This window comes from Apostichopus japonicus, chromosome 17 (genome assembly GCF_037975245.1).
Source record: "Apostichopus japonicus isolate 1M-3 chromosome 17, ASM3797524v1, whole genome shotgun sequence".
Taxonomy (NCBI): Eukaryota; Metazoa; Echinodermata; class Holothuroidea; order Aspidochirotida; family Stichopodidae; genus Apostichopus; species Apostichopus japonicus.
The window spans coordinates 33,057,714-33,080,701 of NC_092577.1; the positions used below are offsets into that span (position 1 = coordinate 33,057,714).

A 22,988-nucleotide genomic window follows, 5' to 3' on the forward strand; every position below is an offset into this window, starting at 1 on the left:
TCTATTGTCATATACAATTTTTTTTTTATAAACATTCACAGAAATTGATAAAGTGCCTATTTTTGACGGAGATGATATGTGTTTACAGGATGTGGTTATCATCTAGTAATTTAGTGTAGAAATCTTACACAATTGTTTTCTAAAACAGTCAACTTTGGCCATCGGAAATATATGCATTGTTAAAGACAGCCTTCCACTTCCTGGAAGTCATTAGCCTCAAATGTTCCTATTGTTTCTTTATTTCTTCTCCGGGTACTAATGGGGGAGATATATATCCTAATTTGTTTTTGTTGGTAGTTTACTACCATAACGTTACTCAATTTAAATTGATATTGTTTGCTTCTACACGAATGTTAGTTTTTCAAAACGTTCTGAAGGAGACCCCCCCCCACCGCCCAACCCCTCTCTCTAAGTGTTCTTCCTTACCAAATACCTGAAATCAAATCTCTCCTAATTTGCTATAGATGATATGGGACATGCATGGAGCAACATCGCCGTTGTTGTTGTTGGAAAGTTGTTGTCCTTGTTGTTTAGTTGTTTATTTATTTATTTATTATGTGCTAATGAACCCCATTGTGAATGCAGTGCCTGAGATATGCGTATAAAACTCTCTTTTTTTAATACAGGATACAGGGTAACCGGAAAGAAACAAAGATTGTGAAACCAACCAATATGAATATCCCCCGCCCCCCCCCACCACACCACCCCCGCTTTGGACCCATGTACCCTCACTACACAAGGCTTGAGGTCCGTTACCAAGTTTTCGGTATATACTTATACTCGAGAGCTGACTTGCAATATTATAACTTGAAACCAACTGCCAATACCGTAATGCCATATTTACATCTCCCTTTTCTCCTTTTTTTCAATTGAATTATGTCCGTCGTTCTGCAATACAAGAGCTTACCCCCCCCCCCCTCACCCCAACCCCACCCGAGTCTCACTAAAGGGATTGTATAGTGACGTGAGGTGATATATAGGATATTTGTTTAACATCGCGTTGGGTTAAAAGGTGTAATACAAAAACTACACCAACAAAGAAATAAATACCTTGTGTGCCAAAGTAAACACAGTTACTTATATAACAGTTGCCAAATTTGTTTGATAATCTTGTAACTAATGTCGTTCTTTCCGGTGGGGAAATGCTATATTGTTATTTCTCGTTTCTACCATTTTTATCGATCATGCGGAAGTCTAAATCCGTTCTTGTAAGTTAGCCAAAATCCGAACTTACTATTGTTTAAATCTGAGGTTTTTGTAACCATTAGTTCCGGAACTTACTGAAAGTACGTGCTGTGGGCTAACGCAGCAACATTTGACATGTGACATGTGACGTCACACGTACGTGTGGCGTGAACTGAGAGGCATTGCGAGAAAGAGTTATAAATAGCAGTCAAAATAGAGATTTCGCACCAAACGGCGGCCATCGCTACTTAAATCTTGGCAACGTATTTAGAAGTATAGTACGAAGATATTCTGACTGATTCTCTTTGCTAACTTTCCTGGTTGATCTAAACACTCGGATTTGAACATTTTATCGCGAAGATGGCACCAGGGTTTACAGATGTGACGTCATTTACTGGTTTATTGGTTGCTGTTCTGTTTCTCATTCAGCTTGGTAAGTTTAACAAAAAATTTAAAAATCATCATGAAATGTTTTGCTTTGACTTATTTTTCCTTTAAGGCGACAGCCCGCAAAACTATGTGGAGGGATCCATAGTCGGTCTCGACAAAAATGTTCCGTGTGGTGGGTGGCGAGATTTCTTCCGGTTGTTCCGCAAAATTGACCGATATATTTCGTACCTTGTTGGCCGAGAGCAAAGTTATTATTATTCCATAGGCCAAGCTAGCTTTCTGGCATGCATTCTGATGGATACGGTAGGGTTGGGGTAGGGTAGGGTTGGGCTAGGGAGGGTCGTGGCTCAGACCTCATGGAAGATCCTGGGTCGTGGTCCTAAAAGTTTGCAGACCGCTGTTTTGAAGTATAATGTAAAACCAAGTATATCTATAAATGGTCCAATTATTTTCAAACGCTTATTTTGTAGGCTTAACTAAAGTACGAACTTTATCGAGTTTGACAAGGTTTACGATAAAAGGGAAATAATTGCGAAAAAAATTACTAAATTTTCGAGTAGCTCCGTTGCACGTACTTTGACAATACGTCAAAAATTTGCGATATGTTTTTCTTCTTCGAGTTATCAAGTTACATGCATCGCAGCAAATCGGCAATTTGTTAATTTACGTTAACATGTAACGTTTAGTGCAATTTGGCAACTTGACCCGAAAAATATGCAAATTTTGTTGTTTTGTCATGTTATACACCACACGACGGGTAAGTCTACAACTCATGTTGTTGAACCAACCGTATAAATCTGATGGGAAGAATAAAATTTTAAATTATGATTATACGTTGTATATGTTTGTATCTAAAAACACATAAATGCTGGGGAAAATGTAACAAGAAAAACTCATTCAACCCCCTAACGCAGGGGTTCCCTAGCTGGGGTGCATGAACCCCCAGGGGGTGCATGAGTCCATCGCAGGGGGTTCGGGAGACGTCTTTGAAAGTCAAAACTAGAGTATCTTTTGTTGAACTAAATACTGATATATCATATAATTTAAGTCGTACCTATCGACGACAAACTCTTTTCGCGTTCCATACTAATATGTTGCCATAGTAGTACCGTACCGTGCATGTGATACTTGATCTTTTACGAAGCGCTGTTATGCGTATTATATTATAATAATGACTCATATCGTGTCTCGAAAAGTTGGGGGTTCGTGGAAAACTCTGACATCCACAGGGGGTTCGTGGGGTGATAAAGTTAGGGAAACCCTGCCCTAACGTGTCATTCATTGTCATAAGGAAAAAAATTGCTTCCTTGTTTGCAGGTCAAGCCAAAATGGCATTCAAATGTGAAGATGGCGCTCTTTCTCTACCTATGAGTCAAGTCTGCAATCATATGTGGGATTGCCCCGACGGGAGCGATGAGTTACCTCATCGTAAATGTCGTAAGTACTAATGTTGTAATAAAATATTAATTACAAAGAATTTAAGAACAAAATTATGGTTAATCTGTTTCAATGGTTCCCGAGATGGACTCTTTTTAAGTTAGGATTAAATTGGCTGGTTTTATGCAAATTTGGTGATAATCTTAGCATGTTTCATATAACGTGCTACTGCAATGTTGCTAAGAATCTTTGTTGTGGCCTAAACTGACTCTAACGCTACATGGACTACCCCCCACCCCCACCCCACCCCAGTGTTATTAAACCAGGGATCTCGATACATGTTTGAGACAAAGGATCGGCCATTGTTCAAAAGGGATGAATTTACGGCATATGGCGGTCCAATGCCCCAAACGAACGTCAAGTCAGTGTTATGTAGTGGTAATTATCGGTACCATGCATTCAACCCCCCCCCCCCCAGCCATCCTTCAGAGTTGGGGCAATGCAAACCTACTGATTAACTTTTAAAAGAAAATTTCTATCGATCCAACTAAGGCACACCCTCTTCAGCTGTTCTATGACTAAAATGACTGACTGATGTGATTCTACTTCCATTCCTTATCCAAATAATATCATAGGTTATATCAACAACTTGCAAAAAAGCAAACTGGAACTATTTAAAAGGGGCATAAATTTCTTCATTATACGGACTAACAAAACAAAAACAACTGATAGTCAATTACATGAAGCTCATTATAGTGGGATTTGAGAAACGATATAGCATCGAAGATTTATCAAGATCAAAGCAACATATAGACCTTTATCCTACGTATATGTCGCTCTGTCATGGTAGCATTCCTGTACCTCTGTTTCTCTCCCCCTCCCCTCACCCCTCCTGTGGCATGCAAGTATGCATACACTGCGTGACTGAGTAGGGGTGAAGATGGATGGTAGGAGGGTAGCTACCAAACGTTGTCTTAAAAGTATTTATGCTGAGAAAACTATGGGCACCCGACACCAGTTTTTTAATGGGAGGGGGGGGGGGGGGGTGACGGTGCTGGTGAAATTGCAGTCTGTGGCGGAACCAGGTATGAAAATCATCGCTGTGCAAATTATTCGGAGTTTCCGCCGGGTTCTCTGAACACGTAACCAAACTTATAACATAAGTGATTTTTACGGGGACTCACTGACAGCTTACCAACAAAACTTCCGTTAGATTGAAGCGTTACAAATGTATATTCGTTACTCGTTTTCAGCATCCATGGGACCCGGACAGTCGGTTCATGTCACCTCCCCGGGATGGCCGGGCAAATATCCTAACAACGCCAGCGTCATCTGGACCTTCGCTAGCGAGATGGGACTTCCCCTCTTACTACAAATAGTTCATTTCGACCTGCAGAGGAATTATGACTTCTTAGTGATAGGGGGCGCTTCAGATCCCCGTGACGTCACTTCCGTTGTGAAGTACCGCTATGGCCATGACAAGTACACAGATAAACCGTTTGAGATGTACGCCAATTTGACCGGAAATGACGATCTACTGAAGGAGAATATCTGGAGGTCAGAGGTCAGTGAAATGTGGATGTACTTTGAGAGCGATTCGGCGACAGCCAACGATGGCTTCCAATTGATTTTATCTACGCCAAACGGTAAGTTGACCTAAGTTGACCTTTCTAAGTTGGCCTTTCTGTAACCTGATAACCGATTATCCTCGATTAATTGATATAATGTCATGCATGTTTGCAATTTCCATGACCGCGATACATAGACTATGCAGCTTCTGTTGTACTAGAGGGAATTGATTTCCTTCAGAACAATTCCGCCCCATCTCCATGCACCGTGCATTTTTTTCCTGCTACGTCTCGAGGAAACGTTTCGCATATTAGATGGAGTTCCTGATGGGAAGGGGGGGGAGGGGGAATACTGACGAGGAAAATAATCGGTTATTACTTTCATTATTATAGGACAGCGATTTAGTCTACTAGGTGGGAGTTGAAACACGTTCATCAGAACACATGATCTTTTGGTGCCATTTATCAGTTTGCATGGACCGGTGAAAGTGCGGGGGGTGGGGCGAAACAGTAACATGAAGGGTATCCTCTACAATAAGAGCACATAACGGCATAACCTTTCTCATCTCGTTCCTTCTCAACTGGTTAATCGCCGTTGAACTTATTTTTTTATCCGTATTGCCGTAGGGGGCAGGGTAACATTCCCCCACCTTCGTCGTCAATCTGGGGATATTGTTTCAGTCGGGATAATTGTTACATTCCGTCGGGGAATTCTGCGCTTCCAGGTGTTCATGTTTAAACCTAATTTTATAATTAAATGCTCTAAATAGCTTGGTTTTTGTGGGGTGAGGTGGGGATGCGGGGGCCTATAGACCAGGCTACGTCTTCAACACCACATGACCACAACTCATTACATCCCCTTTACATCAAACATTACATCAACCAAGGGGATTTATAATTTGTCCACCCCCTTCCCCTCTCCTCCGACCCCTTTACGTTTCAGTTCCTGTCACGCAACTACAGTTTAGTATTATGGTAACTTGTTAATCCCGGATAATCACAAACACCGCTAAATACCTCATATTGGGTGGTCCGATCATGCATAACGTCACCGTGGCAACATATGTTTCTTTCTTTCAATGTCTTTTCTTTCTATTCATGATCACATTGTTGATTTTCCTTTTCACCAAAATTTGGAATACTTACTTACCGGTCAATGTACTCTTGTGTGTGTGTGTAACTGCTTCATCAAAATAAAATTTCTCTCCTGAAAGACGTTTACCTTCCTCTTCTGGTTGTTCATTATCGGAAAGAGTGGGTATGTTCGGCTCAATGTCCAAAACAGTGTTGCCAGATGCAATAGTCAGAGATCACCAAACTTTGAACATTCCCATCTTTCCATAGTTTAATTGTTATCGTGTAGGATCTCAGGTTACAGCTTACATGTCAACCACGCATTTGCTTGATTGTTTTGTTTTGTTTTGTTTGTTTGTTTCCACTTGAATTACGCGGTGGGATGAACTAGTAATCAAACTAGATGAATGAAGCAATTGCCAGGTGCCTTTTCGTTTTACATAAATCAGTGTTACCGTGTTTATCATACGTGTGAAACCTGCTTGACCCATGGTGTCCAAATTGGACGTGAAACATAGCAACTATTCGTGGTCTATCATGTTATTCATATTATCAACAGGGCCTATATTTCCTTTGGTTTGTCAAAAGCAAATTAACAAGAAACATGCTTAAAATTTATGAGTTGTTGCCATCATTATCAGGTCTTGTGACAATATGGCGTCAATTAATCGGTAGAGGGTTCATATACTTCAAATATGATATGAAAAGGATACCTGGTTCATTCCTGTCTCTGTTCTATATTATCGCGTTAGCTTGCGTCTGATGTTCGTCAAACATGTTGTATATTTTGCTGCTCGACTTTGAAACGGCCAAAGAAAAAGGCAAAGATAACTTACAACGAGACCAGAAAATCTACGACAATTCTAAATAAACACAATGTCAATTTACGTTGTTGGATTTATACACTCTAGTAAACGTAACGTTTACATCAAGTTGAAAACATCTGTGAAACATGAATGATTCGACATATTATATTTGAAATAAACATTAGCTGCCTGTTATGTCAAGGGTTGTATACACATCATTTTCTTTAAGCTTGGAACCTAATCGACTTGCCGGATATTCTATTTTTTTTTAATTTGATGGAAATACAGTAAAAGTTAGAGGATGTGAACGGATGTGACAATCCCTTAGAGATTGACTGATCTTCACAATTAGTTCTTGAGGGGTCTTACATGTGAAGTCACGCACCATTGTTGTCTACAATATTTGTCAAAATACTATGTTAAGATAATTGTTCTTATCAGGAGAGAGAGAGCAAGACACGGCCCGAGGTAGAGGAGGGGAGGGGTTGGGTTGGGGGGGGGGGGGGTTAACGCCGGGATGCGATGAAAAATTTCATGTTCATAATAAAAACAAACAAACACCGGATTCTCAGAACATATAGCGCCTGTTTTCCCATACAGCATAAGCAGTTTCACGCATGATTCCTCCTCTGCTTGGTCAGAATTGATATATATATATATATATATATATATATATATATATATATATATATATATATATATATATATATATATATATATATATATATATATATATATATAAATCTATATATATATATATATATATATATATATATATATATATATATATATATATATATATATATATATATATATATATAAATATTTATGTTTTGGTATTTTCCTTTTGTGAATACAACGAATCAAGTAAAGAAAAAATTCTCAAAAGACATCTCTAAGATATGTCGAAGATAAGTCGCCTGACTATTCTATTTTGGATGAATATAAATATGTATTTGCAGCTCTTGCCAAGTTGCGTGTGTGAGAAAATGCAACATGAATCATTTGCTAAATTGTTCAAATGTCACTGATTTAGTTTACCCTTTTAACCTTGTGTGAACTAACGTAATTGTGTCGTAAATAGACAAGGACGAGTGCCTAGCTGTATGTACCTTGTCATATATTTCTGTGCTGATTTCCTTCCTGGAATGGCTTTTTGACACAGATCTAGTAAAAGTTTACACATTTTATAAATAAACAGGTCGTTATGTTTATTACATTTACTTAAATAGAGATAACGATGGCTATTAAATGAACGAATCGGACGGAAGATCTGTTAAGCATTTCGGTGAATAAGTTTGGCATTCAAACATATTTTTCAAGGTCAAAAGTTCTTAGACATTATACCCTCTTTACGGTTTCAAATGACAAATCGATTTCTTGGATGACCATAAATCAAGCATTATTACAACCTAAAAACAAGCTAGACCATTCTCAGGTTCCGAGGTTTACGGGTTGAGTGGTCTTGTCAGAAACACTGACTTGACGGGGGGGGGGGGGGGGGGACAGGGCTGCTTGGCTCAATAAGGGAGAGAGTAGAAATATGGAGGCGACCTGGGAAGATATTATATATCGGATAAAGAATGTTTTAACATTTCAAACTGCACTCCAGGAAACACGAAGAGGGCATATTGGGGACACATCGACCTAATTTTCCAGGACCCCACATGGCTCTCGATATACCTCTGGTCGGAAACTATTAATTTTGGACAGGCGGATCTGATAATGTTGTTGTCATTACTACACTTTTACCCTTTTGTATATTAAGAAAAATAATATCCAATGTGAAAACAGAAGGTCTACCCCCCCCCCCCCCACACACACACACACAAATCATACGTGTCAGCATCTGAAATTATTGACATTAGATATTAGCGACTAGCATGATTTTGATGAAAAATAGAGCACAGGGTTTTCACGCGCTGGCGGTCATTCCTTACTTTCTTAGCGATATTTTCTTATATGTTCTGCTATTTCGATAGTTAATTTCGGAGTCTACCGATACTGTTCTCCCGGTCTGGCCCCTCTCCCAAAATATCCTGGATCCATTACTGACGAGTGTGTTTATAAATCATTCTGCAATCAAATATCGCAGCTTCATATCCACCGATCATATGAAAAGCGGTAGAAAATAAATACCATTCATCCCATAAACATTTGTTCTCCTGCGGCGCTTTTTTTTTATGTAGAATATTTCCACCTACCCCTCCCCCCCCCGCCCCCTCTGGCTTCTTAAGTGTTCGTATAATACATTACATATATATTAGTCCTTCGACTCCTCTTCATATACATCACATATCCGCGTCATCAAATCTTTGCGAATGTTAAGAGATTTCATATTGTAAACATATCAAAGTTATAAAAATTTTAAAACCGTCTTTTACAGCTCTGCGATGATAATGCTTCATAAATTGCATCTATACTCTAACAATGGAGGTACTAGTATAAGTCAGGATCACGAACTTACCCATTTATGACAATAAACTTTGCCCCCTAAATATATACTACCCAGGGACCCCCAATTACTGTCAAACAGACATGAATTTTGACGAGGTAACGTGAAGGATTACACTGTAATATGGGGATGATGAAATGTAAGAAGACAAATATAAAATAAACAAAGAACAACAAACAGAGTAAAGTTAAAAAAAACAAAAAGAACAATTTTGTGTATATCTTCCGAATAATTTTCGTGGAATTGTTTTTGATTCCGGTGAAATATTGGATGAACTTTTTGATGCCGTGAATCTCAAAAATAACAGTACTGGAGGAGAACGAACCATCAACCAAAAGGCTTGTTACTTGTCAAAACAGGTGAATCGTATGTGATAACGAATTCAACTTAAATGGTACCAGGGATGATCATTCAGACATTGGTTTGTGGTGCTTGGGGAGGGGGGGGGGATTGGTGAAGTGAAAGGGAGGGGACTGAAGCTCAGTAAAAGATTAGTGCCTGACATTGTACTCATAAGAGTCTGCACTTTCCCCTTAAAATATAAACAATTCACCAGTCTGACATTTATTCGAACAAACGAATGACGTAGCTACAGTAATACTAAAATGTAGCGACTTACACAAATAATTGTAGAAAAATGTATTTTAGATTTACAGGACAAATTCGCACTAGTACTACCCATGACATAAAATGTAATGAGCATACGCGCACCCTTTCTTCTTATCACGTTCTTATCCTGCTTTATGTGCCCTAGTTTTCTGATACTAAGAGACGGGGGTGGGAGGGGGAGGGGTCTTGAGGGAGGAAAGGGAGACGGAAGTGGGGGGGGGGGGAGAAGGCAACAGAAAGCAAGTAAAAGTATGTAAAATATCCAAACTATAAACTGCCGGAAGTAACCCTCGAAGATCCATGAAGTGGCTGCATATTCTCTTGTGACCTAAATAGCCTAGGCCTATGTGTCTTTGAATTCGTTGAATTGGACATCCAACAACGTTAACGTTAGTTCATGATCTCTTGCCGATGATGTACATGTCTATACCCCTACACGCATAGATTGACTTGAACACATATACGGAGGGGGTGGGGCGAGGGGGGGGGGAGCGGGGAGCGGGGAAGGAGTGACAGAGGCTGAAACCATATCTCGGTTTTGTAGTTGAAAAGCTGCAATTTAATTGTATTATGGTCCCTAGCCCCCCCCCCCCCCCCTTCCGTTCTAACGTACATACCTCTTTTAATATATGGGATTCGACCATATATGAACAGTTATATGTTCTATTCCTAAGATAACGCTAGCAACTGCAAGCCTCTTCTTGTATACCTACGCGTTAATTCAGAACACCATATACATACCCCTCCCCACACAGACATTGCATACAGCGAAACCATCCGGCCTTCTTCACACTTACATAATTACCTAACACTTAATAATCGAAATGTACTAAATTAATGACCTCCTAAGCTTTAAATTTACCCGTGCGATTCACCTATATATACTTTCAAAATTGCTTTTTTTCACTCATTTACCTACCCACTTTATTACTAGCCTATTATTTTTTTCTTTTTTTGTTATTTGTCCAGTATGTAAGCCAAATTGGGTCTACTTCGAAGGTTCATGTTACCGATTGATTGACACGGTGATGCAGTACTCGGATGCTGCCCTCTATTGTTCCAAGGCATCCATCGGTGGTCACCTTGCTGTCATACACAGCAGCCAAGAAAATGACCTTGTTGCCATGGTAGCAGAATCAAATCGAGCCTGGATCGGCGCGTCGAGAAAATTCCATAACAGCAGTAAGTAAACTCTGATGTTAAAGATGATGCTTTCATAAAATATATCCATTGGTTAAATTGACATATTTAACTTCTCTTCCAACCAGCCCCCCCCCCCTCACTTGAAGGTTGGGGAGCATGGTTTTTACCATGAATTCCATATGTCGGCCGGTATGCCATATCAAAACAAAGATTCTGCCTTAAAGGCATTGAAGACTCGCGCACAAAGAAACGTCTCATGCCGGTAATCTAACCTATAGTTTCGTATGAGGTGTAACAGAAGTGTTAGACACCACCATCGATCCCAGAAAATACACACACAGCTTGCTACCGTCGGTAAATAGACACTAGTGTACAGTCAGTACATACAGCTACGGTCAATACCCACAACACAGTGTACATAGCAGCAATGGACATCTCAGGTCTAGATAAAAGATAGAAGGTATCACTGTTTTATTACTGTCTGAATTTTGTAGCGACAAGAAAAAAACTTCACTTGCAAGCAACGGAAAAGTTAACTTTTGCAGATGGCGGCACGCGGTTTGGGACGAGTCTTCAATGCCTTTAAAGAGGTATTCCCGTGACAGCGAATGTGGTGCTTAGAAAAATGAGAGGAAAAAATATTCCATATAGACTGTTAGTTGGAAGTCAAATCTCAATATTTTGTCCATAACTCGAGATATGGTTGATTGAATGTAACATATTTTGACAGCCTAAGCCATTCCCTCACTGCAGGAATTAGCTCTCAATGGGTGGTTTGTGATGTCATCACGGCAACACGTATGTTCGTTTTTAACATGATTTTAATTTTCAATATTCTTCGTATCTAGATTTTCATCAAAATCAACTCTTTTGTATGAGATTTTCCCGCTCTGTGAATATATGATGAAACACATTAAAAAGAACAACAAATCACTTAGAGCTCAAGTGCCCTGATGACATCATTCATTCTGCTGTTGTCAGATACATAATTTAACAATATAATCAGTGTTGACAAAGATAAAAACATATCTTCGCTCTAGAAAATTCTTTAAGAATGTGAGGTTCTAACGGGTACGAGATAAACAGTCGAAATTATTGTAATGCAAAGTCGACCTTCGGAGATAACACTTACGACTTGGCAATTAATACATTTTTCTTTTAATGTCCTTCGAGATTTTTTTTTTCAATTTTTGTTTTAGACCAAATATTTGACTTCTTATAAGCTTACTTCATGTGAGCTGCGGGAATAACATTAAACTTGATTCGATTTCATATCTCATATTTTTTTTTATTTATTCTAAATATATTCATTTCGTTTTACAGAGGAATTCTTCTGGATCAACGGAGACAAGAAAACATTCACAAATTGGAGAAAACTGGAACCAAATAATTTTAGTGGCAAAGAAAACTGTGTGGAGATTAATTACGTCAGAAAAGGCTTGTGGAATGATCATTTTTGTATTATGAAAAAGCCGTTCGTCTGTGAGATGCCCGCTCTTTGAAACTTTTTAACAACTAATCCTAAGTCAAACTAAAAGGTTCCCGGCGCTAGAGTGTATATAAAATCAAAGATTGTGATATACCGTAAAAAGATAATAATAAAACTCTCGTCTTGGTTATTTTGTAAGAGCTATAAAACATAATGCCATCGTAAATACCTACCACGGCATTTTTATCATCTTCAGTGGCGCATTTCTGTTTGTTTCTGTTTGCTTGGATAAATCTCTAAAAAAATCTTAGTACCGTAATATATAGGCATAATTGGACTGTTATGAATTTGCTTAAATTAAATTATTACTATTAATATTTCCTCTTTTCCTTTTTTGTAAATAATCTTTCGCTTTTTACAGACTGTTTTTCATGGTAGCTGCAATTACGAAATCATTTCCAAAGGATCCCATTTGTAAATATCACCCTTTGATGTTTCCATTTTCCATTGCCCTCGCCCCCTCCCCCGCCCCACGACCTATACAACATCATTTGTTTATAACTTGTTGTTCATTGTGTTTATGCAAGAGGGGAGGTGAGTGGTATAGGAGGGGGTTAAGGTCACTCCCGGAATGCTGTAATTTTATACAAACTTATTTACCCTTGATGAAATCTCTCGTTGGCTTGCTAACAAGGCATAGAGTTAAGTAATATCGATGCATTCCAATTGGTGTATGTAATATGTTAAATTTATGTATTACGTAACGAAAGGCGAGCATTGGACAATTGGAAATTGAAAATAAAAATTAATTAAACCTCTGCAGCTTTTCAGTGGAAAAATGTGTGTTGCTTGTTATCTCCTGACTCGGTGATCCTTCCATGATCGATGGGAGGAACAAAGAAGCGACGGATGTCGTGAACTTGGGGTAGAAGGGAAGGGGTGGGGGGTCGGGAGGGAAAGTGGATGAGCGGATAAACCACAAAATCATCTCGAAACTCTCAAACAACATGGATTCTCTGTGCATTCTTTACCACAAATTTAGAATGTTTTGCAATAAGACACTTTGTAGTTACATTTCCTTCTCATTGTCTGACAAAAGAGCACTTTGGAATCTTAAAAGGGCACTTTTTAATTAGGAAAATGGAAAGAGGGATAGGTTTGTGGGTTCGTTTGTATTGTAACAAAAAGGAGCACCTTCTTTATGGAAACAGCCACTGAGACGATCTTCACAAAATTGGGCTTAGGGGAGGCATGCATGTGCCCCTTGGGCTCCCAGGTTCCGCCGCCTCTACATGAACGTTATAAAGCACCCCCCCCCCACACACACACACAACACCGTTTTCCATAACAAGATCAAAGACAATCGAGTGTAAACATTTTTCCAATAATTTACTCTGTTTATTGCAAAACTTTAATGTTTAATGGAATAATGCTTAATGGAATATCACTCCATATTTCAGACATGAATACCGGGAGAAAATAAAAATCAGCAAGAACATTTTCACGGAAACATGTCAAGTGATACGTAAATATAACCTTACATAAAGCTTACTCATCTCCCCCGCTCTCCACCTCCACCAACCTTATGTTCAACAATTCAATAAAATATAGTTTGTAGTAGAATATAGAATACTTGTTTAGGTCTCAGAAAGAAACATTAATAATGAGAACAGGACACCAATTACTTGCTTAACTGTAAGAAGCTTGTAAGATTTCTACTCCTTCCACATCTAACCCCTAACCCCATAACCACACCTCTCCTATAAGCTAATATATCACGGCTCTCACTGCTTACGCAAACGGTTTTATATATATATTCTGATATGAACTGAACTAAACAAATGCTATTTATTGGTACATATTTCTTACCCGTTAATGGTCTTACATTTCGCTTGTATACATAAACCTCAACAATTACTGGCAAGAAATGCAATTTACTAACCTAAATTAAAATTAAGTAACACACACATACACGGTACATTATATACGGTACATATATAATATATATATATATAAATATATATATATAAATATATATATATATATATATATATATATATATATATATATATATATATATATATATATAAATATATATATATATATATATATAGTTACATATAGATACATATATAGTTATACATATAGATATATATTTATAACACAGATATCATTAATTATCGTTTGTGTGCATACGTAGAAGACTAAATTTGACATGGAATACTTCAAAAAGGAATGGTTTTGATTTCAACACTATAACAATTAAATAATAATTATTTTTGAAGACAGAAAAAATTAATTCCCAACCTCAAGCTAGAACGTTGGTTGTTCTTATCTGGAAGTGATGACAATAGCATTTGACTTCGAGATACAATTGACCCCAAGGACCCCCTTATATAGGCATATTTCACTATTTCATGAGATAACAAAACAGAATTTCGATCAAACGTTACCCAAAAAATAGTTTAGGCAAGATAGAGAAAAGCAATAAATGAGTGCCTAAATGACAGCGTTTGGCCAGCGCTCACGAGCCTGTATCATGCAACATACTTTTTTGTGTAAACATGTTAATTTCAGAGAGATTTTTATGAGTCCGTTTGCTAACTTACGCGACACGAAAACCCGATATGTGTTTATATAGTCACGTGACAGAATTAGACAAACAAACAAGAAGCTTGAACAGGACCGAAAATATGGCCATCAAGTACGATATGACTTATATCGCGACCTGGAAAGCATCAGAGCTGTCAGAGCAACTACCAATGGATTGCTTCTGCGCATGTGTAGGAACTTCACTGAAGCCGTACGTAGAAGATTGTTCAGAACCACCATTAAAACAAGCGCCCTCTAAAATGGCGTTCGATTCGTGCTCAATTCCCAGCTGGTTAACCCGTTGTCGTTTATTAGGCTGGATGAAAACCTCGTCGTCATCATGCTGAGGTTCGACGTTCTGTTCACTTCGTTGGTTCGTGTCGTGTGTTACAATCGATTGGTTAATCGGTAGCACTTGGCCATTCATTCCTGTGAATGAATCTGTTGAAGAGAGGGCGCTATTCCGTTGATACATACCGCTTTGCGTCGAGTCGGGAGACGTGAGTGGAAACGAGGACTTGAATTGTTCGATAACCGACGAATGAGGGTCGTTTTGTTCAACACTATGACTCCGGTCGAATTGTGGCGGGAAAGCTGCCTGCTGCTGATGATGATGGTGAATGGTTGTCACGGGAACGTGCGAACGATCGTTTGCAAGATGGCGCAAACTGAACAGGCCATTCTCGTACTGGTTCGATGCAGACGTTGCGTTCAGTGTCGACGGAAAACTACTGTTGGGTGGTGATGGCTGGCCTCCAATGTTACCTCGTGTCGCAAAACTGTTGTAGCATCAAAATAGAAACGTAAGTGACAGGAATATTTGTCTTCACTACTTTAATTGTTAAATTACAAAACACAGTGGATTTTTGTCTTGTGGAAAACATTGCATACTGTCATACCTTTACACTAAATATAACTTATGCGTTCACCGTCACCACCTCCCCCTCCCCCACCCCAACAAAGGAGAGTGGTACAAAAGTAAAAATTGAGGAAACGAGGGGCAACATCCAATTTATTTTTTCCCTGCAATGCTTAGCAATATATATAGAAACTGTTATTTCTCGACTGATAAGAGGTATTCTACTTCATGTAAAAAATTGGTCCTGGATTGGTGGCGCTATTCATCATCAAAAAAGAAAAAGTCATTGAAAATCTGCTCTACTTTCCTAACTAAACAGTCTCAACAAAGCCATCACGCGCTGGCGTCAGCACGCATTTTAAGACATTACTTCTATGCAGAAAGATAAGTGTTGCGTTAATAACGACTCCATTCCATGGCCAATATTTGGTCGCCCAGACAATGTTTCACTAAATTCAAATTGTAGATTTTCAATATTCTTGAATGTTCATACAATATTTTGAATGAAACCGACCTAGACAGACAAAAAATAATTTTCAAAATTTACCGGATTTTAAATTTTCTCACACAAATTAACTCAAAAAAAGTATTCAGAAAATAGAAGAAATAACTTCAACTATATAAGAGAGACAGAGACAGAGGTTTGTCAACTTACGTGGAATAGCCGTCACGGAATCCTTTGGCAAATGGATTATAGTCTATCTTAAGCTGGGTAATCTGCAAGAAATAGATATGGATATATTCGTGTTAAAGACACTGAAGGGAAGATTTTAAGTACGAAGGGTCTCTGTCGGAGGAGTGGTGGGGTACGGGGTGAGGTGGGTTATGGGTGGGCATAGGAGGAATAGGGTATAAGGTCAACATGATAGTTTGCATGCATTTCATCTTAAAACTGACAGTACAAACAAGATGTTTCAGGATGAAGGAAGAAAGTCATAGGTAGTGATGAAGACATAATCTGCAAAAAGTCAATCAATCAATCAATCAACCAATCGAACTTATCTATATACTATAAACCTTAACATGTTATTAACTAAACATCAAAGAACGATGGTTCTCAAATACTGGAAGCTCTCTTGGTGGATGCTGGGGTACCGTAGTAGGGTGGGTGGGATATGGGTCGATAGAAGGGATACGGATGAAGGGGCAACAGTTATAATGTGAATTGTAATTTTTAGTTCTTACACTCAAAGTTGATTTCTAATTTTAAGTATCAGATGGAACGTTAATTGGCAGAGTGGGATTAACACCAAAAATAATGACAAAAATAGACCTATACTCTACCCCTCCTGCAGCTTCCATCTACCCCCCACCCAACCCCCCCCCCACACCCACTTTATTGACGGTAAATAATATCAACTTACGTCTGTGTTCTGGTAAGCGGTGACGGCAAAGAATTGAGTTTCTGCAAAACTGTGCGTCTGTAATGTCCTGCTGTTTGTGACGTCGAGAACATGAATACGGGGCTGGTACTTGTGCATGGAACTGAGAACAATCTATAAATATAGGAAAATGAACAACCAATGAATCAGATGTGTATAATAGACAAAAGGAAAAAATTATTAATGATTAATAAGACCTATTATTTTCCCTGATTATGCTTTTGTTTTCCCTCATGTGTATTTATTACTAAAGCTACCAGTCTTTTTCTTTTCTTTTGTAAGTTTTTTTTTATGTAAATTTATTAATAGCCATATTTGTTAATACACATTGTTTTGAGCATTTGTTTTTCCGGATTACAATGTGGCAACTTAACCCATAATAATCGATTCTTTGTTTATTTCAGTGAAGGACGGGGAGGGGTCACGGTGCATGTACCCATAGACAACCCTCCCCCCCCCACTAAAATCCCCAACTCTCTCCCACTTACCGCGCTCGCTCACATGGCGTCTGTCGTGGGACTCCAATACAGTACGATTCGAATGTTTAACCCTGTAAGCATACCAATGTTTGCGTCAAATTATCAAACACAATTTGCTTTTGTCCACTCATTCCAACCGGAAGTAAACTGACCCTAAAACCTCACCTAGAATTCCCTAATGTACTATCACCGCAATTATTAATAACTTCCTGTTTGAAAAGCCTAGACTTAAAAATTGCCTCTCCACATATTACTACTAAGTAGCGCTAACAATTTAAAGATACGTATGTGATTGAGCACTATACCAAAGGAAAAACTACAAAGTCATTTCTCCTCCAAACTCCCTCCCCTACCTCATCCCTCAACCTTCCTCATGTTATTGTTGTCATTGTTACTAAGATGTTTGGCCACACCCCCGTGTTTTCATTCAGTAAAACTTATACTAAGATCGATGTGAAGTGTATAGTCTGTGTACAAAATCATTTATGCTAGAAACTTACAAATTTGTCGTTCTTTCCTTTGTGATTGGTCAGTTTAATTTTACTGAAAATAACTTCATTCTTCATCCAATAGGCCCCCGTAGCTGGTGAATCTGGGTGGACGTAGACGTTACTTGCTAATAATAGTAAGAAAAATAAAACAATACATGATGTTATAAATCAATACATTAGTTAACGTTTTACTATCATAATTATCCAACAAACACAATTTTTTTTTCCAACACTGGACAGGTAGAGGTTTGCTATGTTACTATTCAATTAAATATAAATAAATTAAGTTAAATGGGATTAATTAAGTTTGCCTGAACCACATCAAGGAATATTCCAATGGCTGAAGTTGATTGCGTAACAACATTTTTGTCAATTTCCTACATAATGTTGGTCGTTCCTGATGACCTTAAAACAGGTTTGCTAAACTTTGGGGATCAACACAATAATTATGCAATGGATGTCTTCCAAAGTAGTAATTGACTTATAAGAGCTCTTGATCTGACCATTGTAGAGTTGGGATAATAAGTAATGTTTAGTGACGCTTCATTCTAGAAAACAATAGAATGTTATATCATTTTAATTCTATAGGAATTAAAACTAAAGGAATTTACTAGCAAGAAATATTATAATTCAATATATTGATTTATCTATTTTGATTTATTAACGGAACAGCTTTCCGAGAACAATATATGACTAAATGTCTGCTATTACCCTAACTCCAAATGGAATCACCCATGACGGGAGACTTCTAATTTAAAGGTTTGCAGTATTGGCCCCAAATATACTAGATATTCAAATATGGTCACCTTTGGTCAACATTCTTAGACTCTTTTTATTACAACCTTCGAGGAAATTTTCCTCACTGTGACATTCAGTCATCTTGTGTAATCCTTAAAAAATGTCTGAGAACAATTTTGAGAGTAAAGACCTCCAGGAAAGTACTTTTTGAATTCTTCTAGCAATCATAGCCTTCTATAATTTGGGGCCTATACTGACTACCTATTATGTATACTCACATTTAGGGATACTTTCCGCTTGTCCACACATTGCCCACTTTCCGCAACTGAATTTCCATTGGTTGGGATCCGCGAGAACCATATCTACCATGACGTTGTACTTAGTCTCTGGCTCGAGTCCTGTGAAGCGATACGACAACTGGGGAAACATCCGCCTACATACCAAAGAAATTAGACAAATATACAGAATTATGAAATGTACAGTTAAGGGTGCGGGTGGAGCGAAATGAAGAGTTGTAACAGTGACTTCTTTCAGAAACCAAATATGTTTACTTAGTTTTCTTTTCCTTAAATGCGAGAATAGTCGCCCCCCCCCCCCTGCCACCCCTCTCACCCAGTCCGTGAAGATTAGAAATTTGCTGGATCAATTCTTTCATCTCACCAGTCGGATTCTTCCATTTATTTATTACGGGGTTGCAGCAGTAAAGTTGGTTTGTCATCATAATTATTATTACTATTTCCCAGATTATTATCCATGCAGCGAAAAAAAATCTTGGTATTCTCACATTTGCATCACTTTTTATCCCCTATATTGGATGCTTTAAAGGAATAAAGTAAGGCAAGTGTCACTTTATTAGTTTACTGTTATGCACCATGAAGCTGTATATGAACACAAACATTATCACAAAAGCATGAATACAAGGGAAATAGATATTCTAAAACTTTGAAAGGAATTCTAACAGTGTATTGTGAGGTTTTGTGTCTTTGTTGCAATATAGTTTATCTAGCGTCTGTTTTGGTGCCACTGACTATTGGTGCCTATTGTCATGTGTACTTGTTGTAACTTCTTGAGCACCAAGTGCAACCACTGTTTATTGTGTTAAGTATTGAGTAACCCTTACCATTTGAGAAATATTGTAAAGCTATAGGGGGTGCTCAGATGTAAATTGTGCTATAATTTGCAGTTATGAAATAATGTTCAATTAGTTTCTTTTGTCCAGGTTGTGCCGCATATGCATGAAATATATAATATAATAATATTAAGTAATACAAAGTAATACAATAAAATAAGTTATATATATTTATACGATATATATATATATATATATATATATATATATATATATATATATATATATATATATATATATATATATATATATATATATGATATATATATAATTCGAACCCGGGCCTCCCGCTTTATATGCAGACATATAATATATAAATAATATTAAGTAATACAAAATAATATAATAAAATAAGATATATATATATATATATATATATATATATATATATATATATATATATATATCACTACCCCCCCCCCCCCGCCCCCAAGAAGACTATGTGGCTGTGCCACACATGTCTTCTCAAAGTGATACTTCATTTAAACTACGCGTGCACGAAGTGTTTAGATGATGTACCATATCCCGCTATGATATTGTCCATGTCGTTGCAACAAAAGCTAACATTATCCATGTGACTTGATCCTTAATGTGGCTATGAAAGCATCACTGGTTCACCAAACCTCCTAAAATAAGGTTTCTATAAATTTAAATATTTTATATGAGAAATAGCCTTTCACGTGGGAGAGGTTGTTCTGAGTGGCTAAGAATTGACAGGAAGTGCCGGGGGGGGGGGGGTGTAGGTTATGATTTAAAATGACAGCGAAAAAAAACCGTTCTATGTCCTACCTTCCTTGTTTCGTCACGATCATCTCTGTGCCATGATTGTTAAACTTGAGCCATAATTCACGATTGCAAAGAAACACAGAGGCCTTCGTTGGCAAGATAATCATTTCATTTAAAGGTGGTAATATCGGGGGTGACCTGGAGGCTCTATCGTCATCGTGTTCCTCTGACGATGTGTTCGGCTGTTCTTCGGTGACGCTCGTCTTTGGATCGGATCTGTTCGGAGTAAGCAAGCAGCCGTCTCGCGTGTCCCGAAGATCGATGGTACCAGCTTCCACGGTAGCATGTATTGAAGTTGGTAGTTTATCCTTCAAGGTTTCAGTTTTCCTTTTAAGGCAAAGAGCTTCGTTCTGTGGTGGGAGCTGGGAGGTATAATCTTGACCGGCTAACGATGGGTATCCATAGTGGTATGGTAGGAAAGACATGACCGGGTACGATGGAGCATAACCTTGAAACTGCATACCCGATTGGTAGTTCTGACCGGGTCCACCTGTCATAAACGGTGTCGGAGGGTAACGAGGTACCATGGCGTTATTGTTAAACTGTCCATTAAAGCTGCTGGGCTCAGATGATCGTCCGAATTCGCACGAAGGACGAGTTGGTTCCCGTTGCCAATTAGGGTACCATCCACCGCCATCTTGTTGAGTAATTGATGAGTGGAAATATGTAGGTGGGAAAACTGGATGAATGGACGGAACTGTTTGTTCTGGCGAAGAACCAATTGAAGAAGAATCAGGACGAATGACGTCAGTTTCCGGATTTTGTCGATACATATCGACGGTTCCACGAATTGCACACGAAGACGACTCGCTTTCCGATGAGTTGATGAAATTCCCACCGTCAGTTTGCGTACAATAATTTGCAGGCATGATGAGTGGAAGTTATAAATAAAATATTAAAAACTCCAAAAATGTACAGGAAAAAAGAGAGTAAATAACGAGTTCCGCAGAGTAAAATTAAATACTTGAGGATATCGCGGTGTTTGGTGGTTTATCCATGCAAGAAACTCCGGTCAGTTTCTATAAGTTTTCCATTGAAGTCCTTTCCTCTTCGATATACATATACAAGGCAGTGAACTTGAAGACACCTCCTGCACACCGTTATGAATTCACACCATGCACTATACAAGAATAGTATAACATAACACTATACGCTTCGCAGCTTGTTCACTCGTTACGTAATATTACTACGATGAAAGCTTCAATCGAAATGGGAAATCAAAGTTAATTGAGGCGCATTCTCAGAGGAAGAGTGCTGCGTGTGACCAGCACAAATAGACTCTTTTCATTGGATGGAGAACCTCTGACTCTTGCCCTCATTTGAATGATTGACAGCTGTGCAACAACAGTACCCTAATTTGACCCTATATACCACGAATGAATAGGCGCGGTTAAAAAACATGACGGATTAACTCCTCGTTAAGTCTTTAAGCTTTTTTTCCCCTTTCCTTCGCGTCTTGTCCAGGAAATGGTAATAGTGGGAGAAAATATCCAAGCTAAAGTTCGACACAAACCGATGTGAAATGCAAACAATGTAGATAGATACCAAGGAGAGAGATTTATTTAGAAGTGTGAATAAACATTAAAGTGGTTATAAAAGTATCGTGGGAAGAATGTGCATATAATGTTTGCATTCAGTGAAGTGAAGGAAGGATGTACGACGTCGTTTTTAGTCTGATTTAGTAATAGCCAAATGTATAAACGTATTATTCATATTCAATTAGTTCACAAATTGAGAAGTTTCCATATGTAGAACAGACAAGAATACATGAGTAACCGTTATCCTTCCTACAAAACACTCTTTATCCAAAACATCAAAAGTCACCACCGCCCCACACCCTTCCCAATATCGAACAGGTACGTTATAACTATATCGTATTTATATAGGGATGTTAACACACTTTAAGATAACTCCAATCGAGAGCATGGGGGAGGGGGTGGGTCATCGTGGGGTGGGCGTGAAAATTCTCCCACGTGAGAGACACATATTCCCCAAAGAATGTAAAGAATTTAACCCCCAGGAATTATAGCCAGGGGTGCATATACAGCCATTCTTCTTTTTTGTTTTTCTTGGGGAGGAGGAGGAGGGGGAGGGTGGTGGGGGTGGGGGAAGGGGAAGGGGAGGTGGGATAGATATATTTCGAGACCTGCTATGGCTTTGTTGAAACTGACAGCAGTAATTGACTAAGCAAGATGTATCACTGTTAGGTGGAAACAAACGTGGGGGTTGGGGAAGGAAAATGACGTTGCGTGTCGGATGCAAAGCTTGGGTTACCATTATAAAATGATATCAGAGCCCTGCTGAGGGGCCGGCAGTCGGAGGCCGAGGCCACACCAAATAATGATTATTATTCGGGCCTTTTTTATTTTAAAGATGGAAGTAGAATTAGTTTCTTAAGCGAATTGCCAGTGGTAATAAATTATATGCTCTCATAGTGAGAATCTAATAAGTTGATTGAAAATTTGGATACTGGTTTAAGAATTGAATTAGCCACCT

At 38.4% G+C, this 22,988-nt stretch overlaps 2 protein-coding genes across 2 annotated transcripts; one reads left to right on the forward strand and one right to left on the reverse strand.

Annotated features, from left to right (window-relative positions):
- Positions 1 to 1,393: 1,393 nt before the first annotated feature.
- LOC139984840 (C-type lectin domain family 4 member G-like) lies at positions 1,394 to 12,854 on the forward strand. The gene is made up of 5 exons (XM_071998939.1): positions 1,394 to 1,618; positions 2,893 to 3,012; positions 4,206 to 4,598; positions 10,434 to 10,646; positions 11,931 to 12,854. Exons 1-5 carry the CDS (start codon positions 1,546 to 1,548, stop codon positions 12,107 to 12,109), a joined length of 978 nt encoding a protein of 325 aa, XP_071855040.1. The 5' UTR covers positions 1,394 to 1,545; the 3' UTR covers positions 12,110 to 12,854.
- Positions 12,855 to 14,096: 1,242 nt separating this feature from the next.
- LOC139984839 (uncharacterized) lies at positions 14,097 to 21,856 on the reverse strand. The gene is made up of 6 exons (XM_071998938.1): positions 20,496 to 21,856; positions 18,856 to 19,010; positions 17,849 to 17,964; positions 16,852 to 16,983; positions 16,143 to 16,204; positions 14,097 to 15,407 (listed from the first exon to the last, which is right to left on the reverse strand). The coding sequence occupies exons 1-6, from the start codon at positions 21,359 to 21,361 to the stop codon at positions 14,753 to 14,755; spliced, it is 1,986 nt and encodes a 661-aa protein (XP_071855039.1). The 5' UTR covers positions 21,362 to 21,856; the 3' UTR covers positions 14,097 to 14,752.
- Between the last annotated feature and the right edge of the window lie 1,132 nt (positions 21,857 to 22,988).

Coding starts and splice junctions, on each gene's coding strand:
- LOC139984840 (XM_071998939.1), top strand. CDS start 1,546: ATGGCACCAGGGTTTACAGATGTGACGTCATTTACTGGTTTATTGGTT. Junction 1,619..2,892: donor TCTGTTTCTCATTCAGCTTG/GTAAGTTTAACA, acceptor CCTTGTTTGCAG/GTCAAGCCAAAATGGCATTC. Junction 4,599..10,433: donor GATTTTATCTACGCCAAACG/GTAAGTTGACCT, acceptor TTATTTGTCCAG/TATGTAAGCCAAATTGGGTC.
- LOC139984839 (XM_071998938.1), bottom strand. CDS start 21,361: ATGCCTGCAAATTATTGTACGCAAACTGACGGTGGGAATTTCATCAAC. Junction 17,965..18,855: donor AGCGGAAAGTATCCCTAAAT/GTGAGTATACAT, acceptor TACTATTATTAG/CAAGTAACGTCTACGTCCAC. Junction 16,984..17,848: donor AAGGAAAGAACGACAAATTT/GTAAGTTTCTAG, acceptor CTATATTTATAG/ATTGTTCTCAGTTCCATGCA.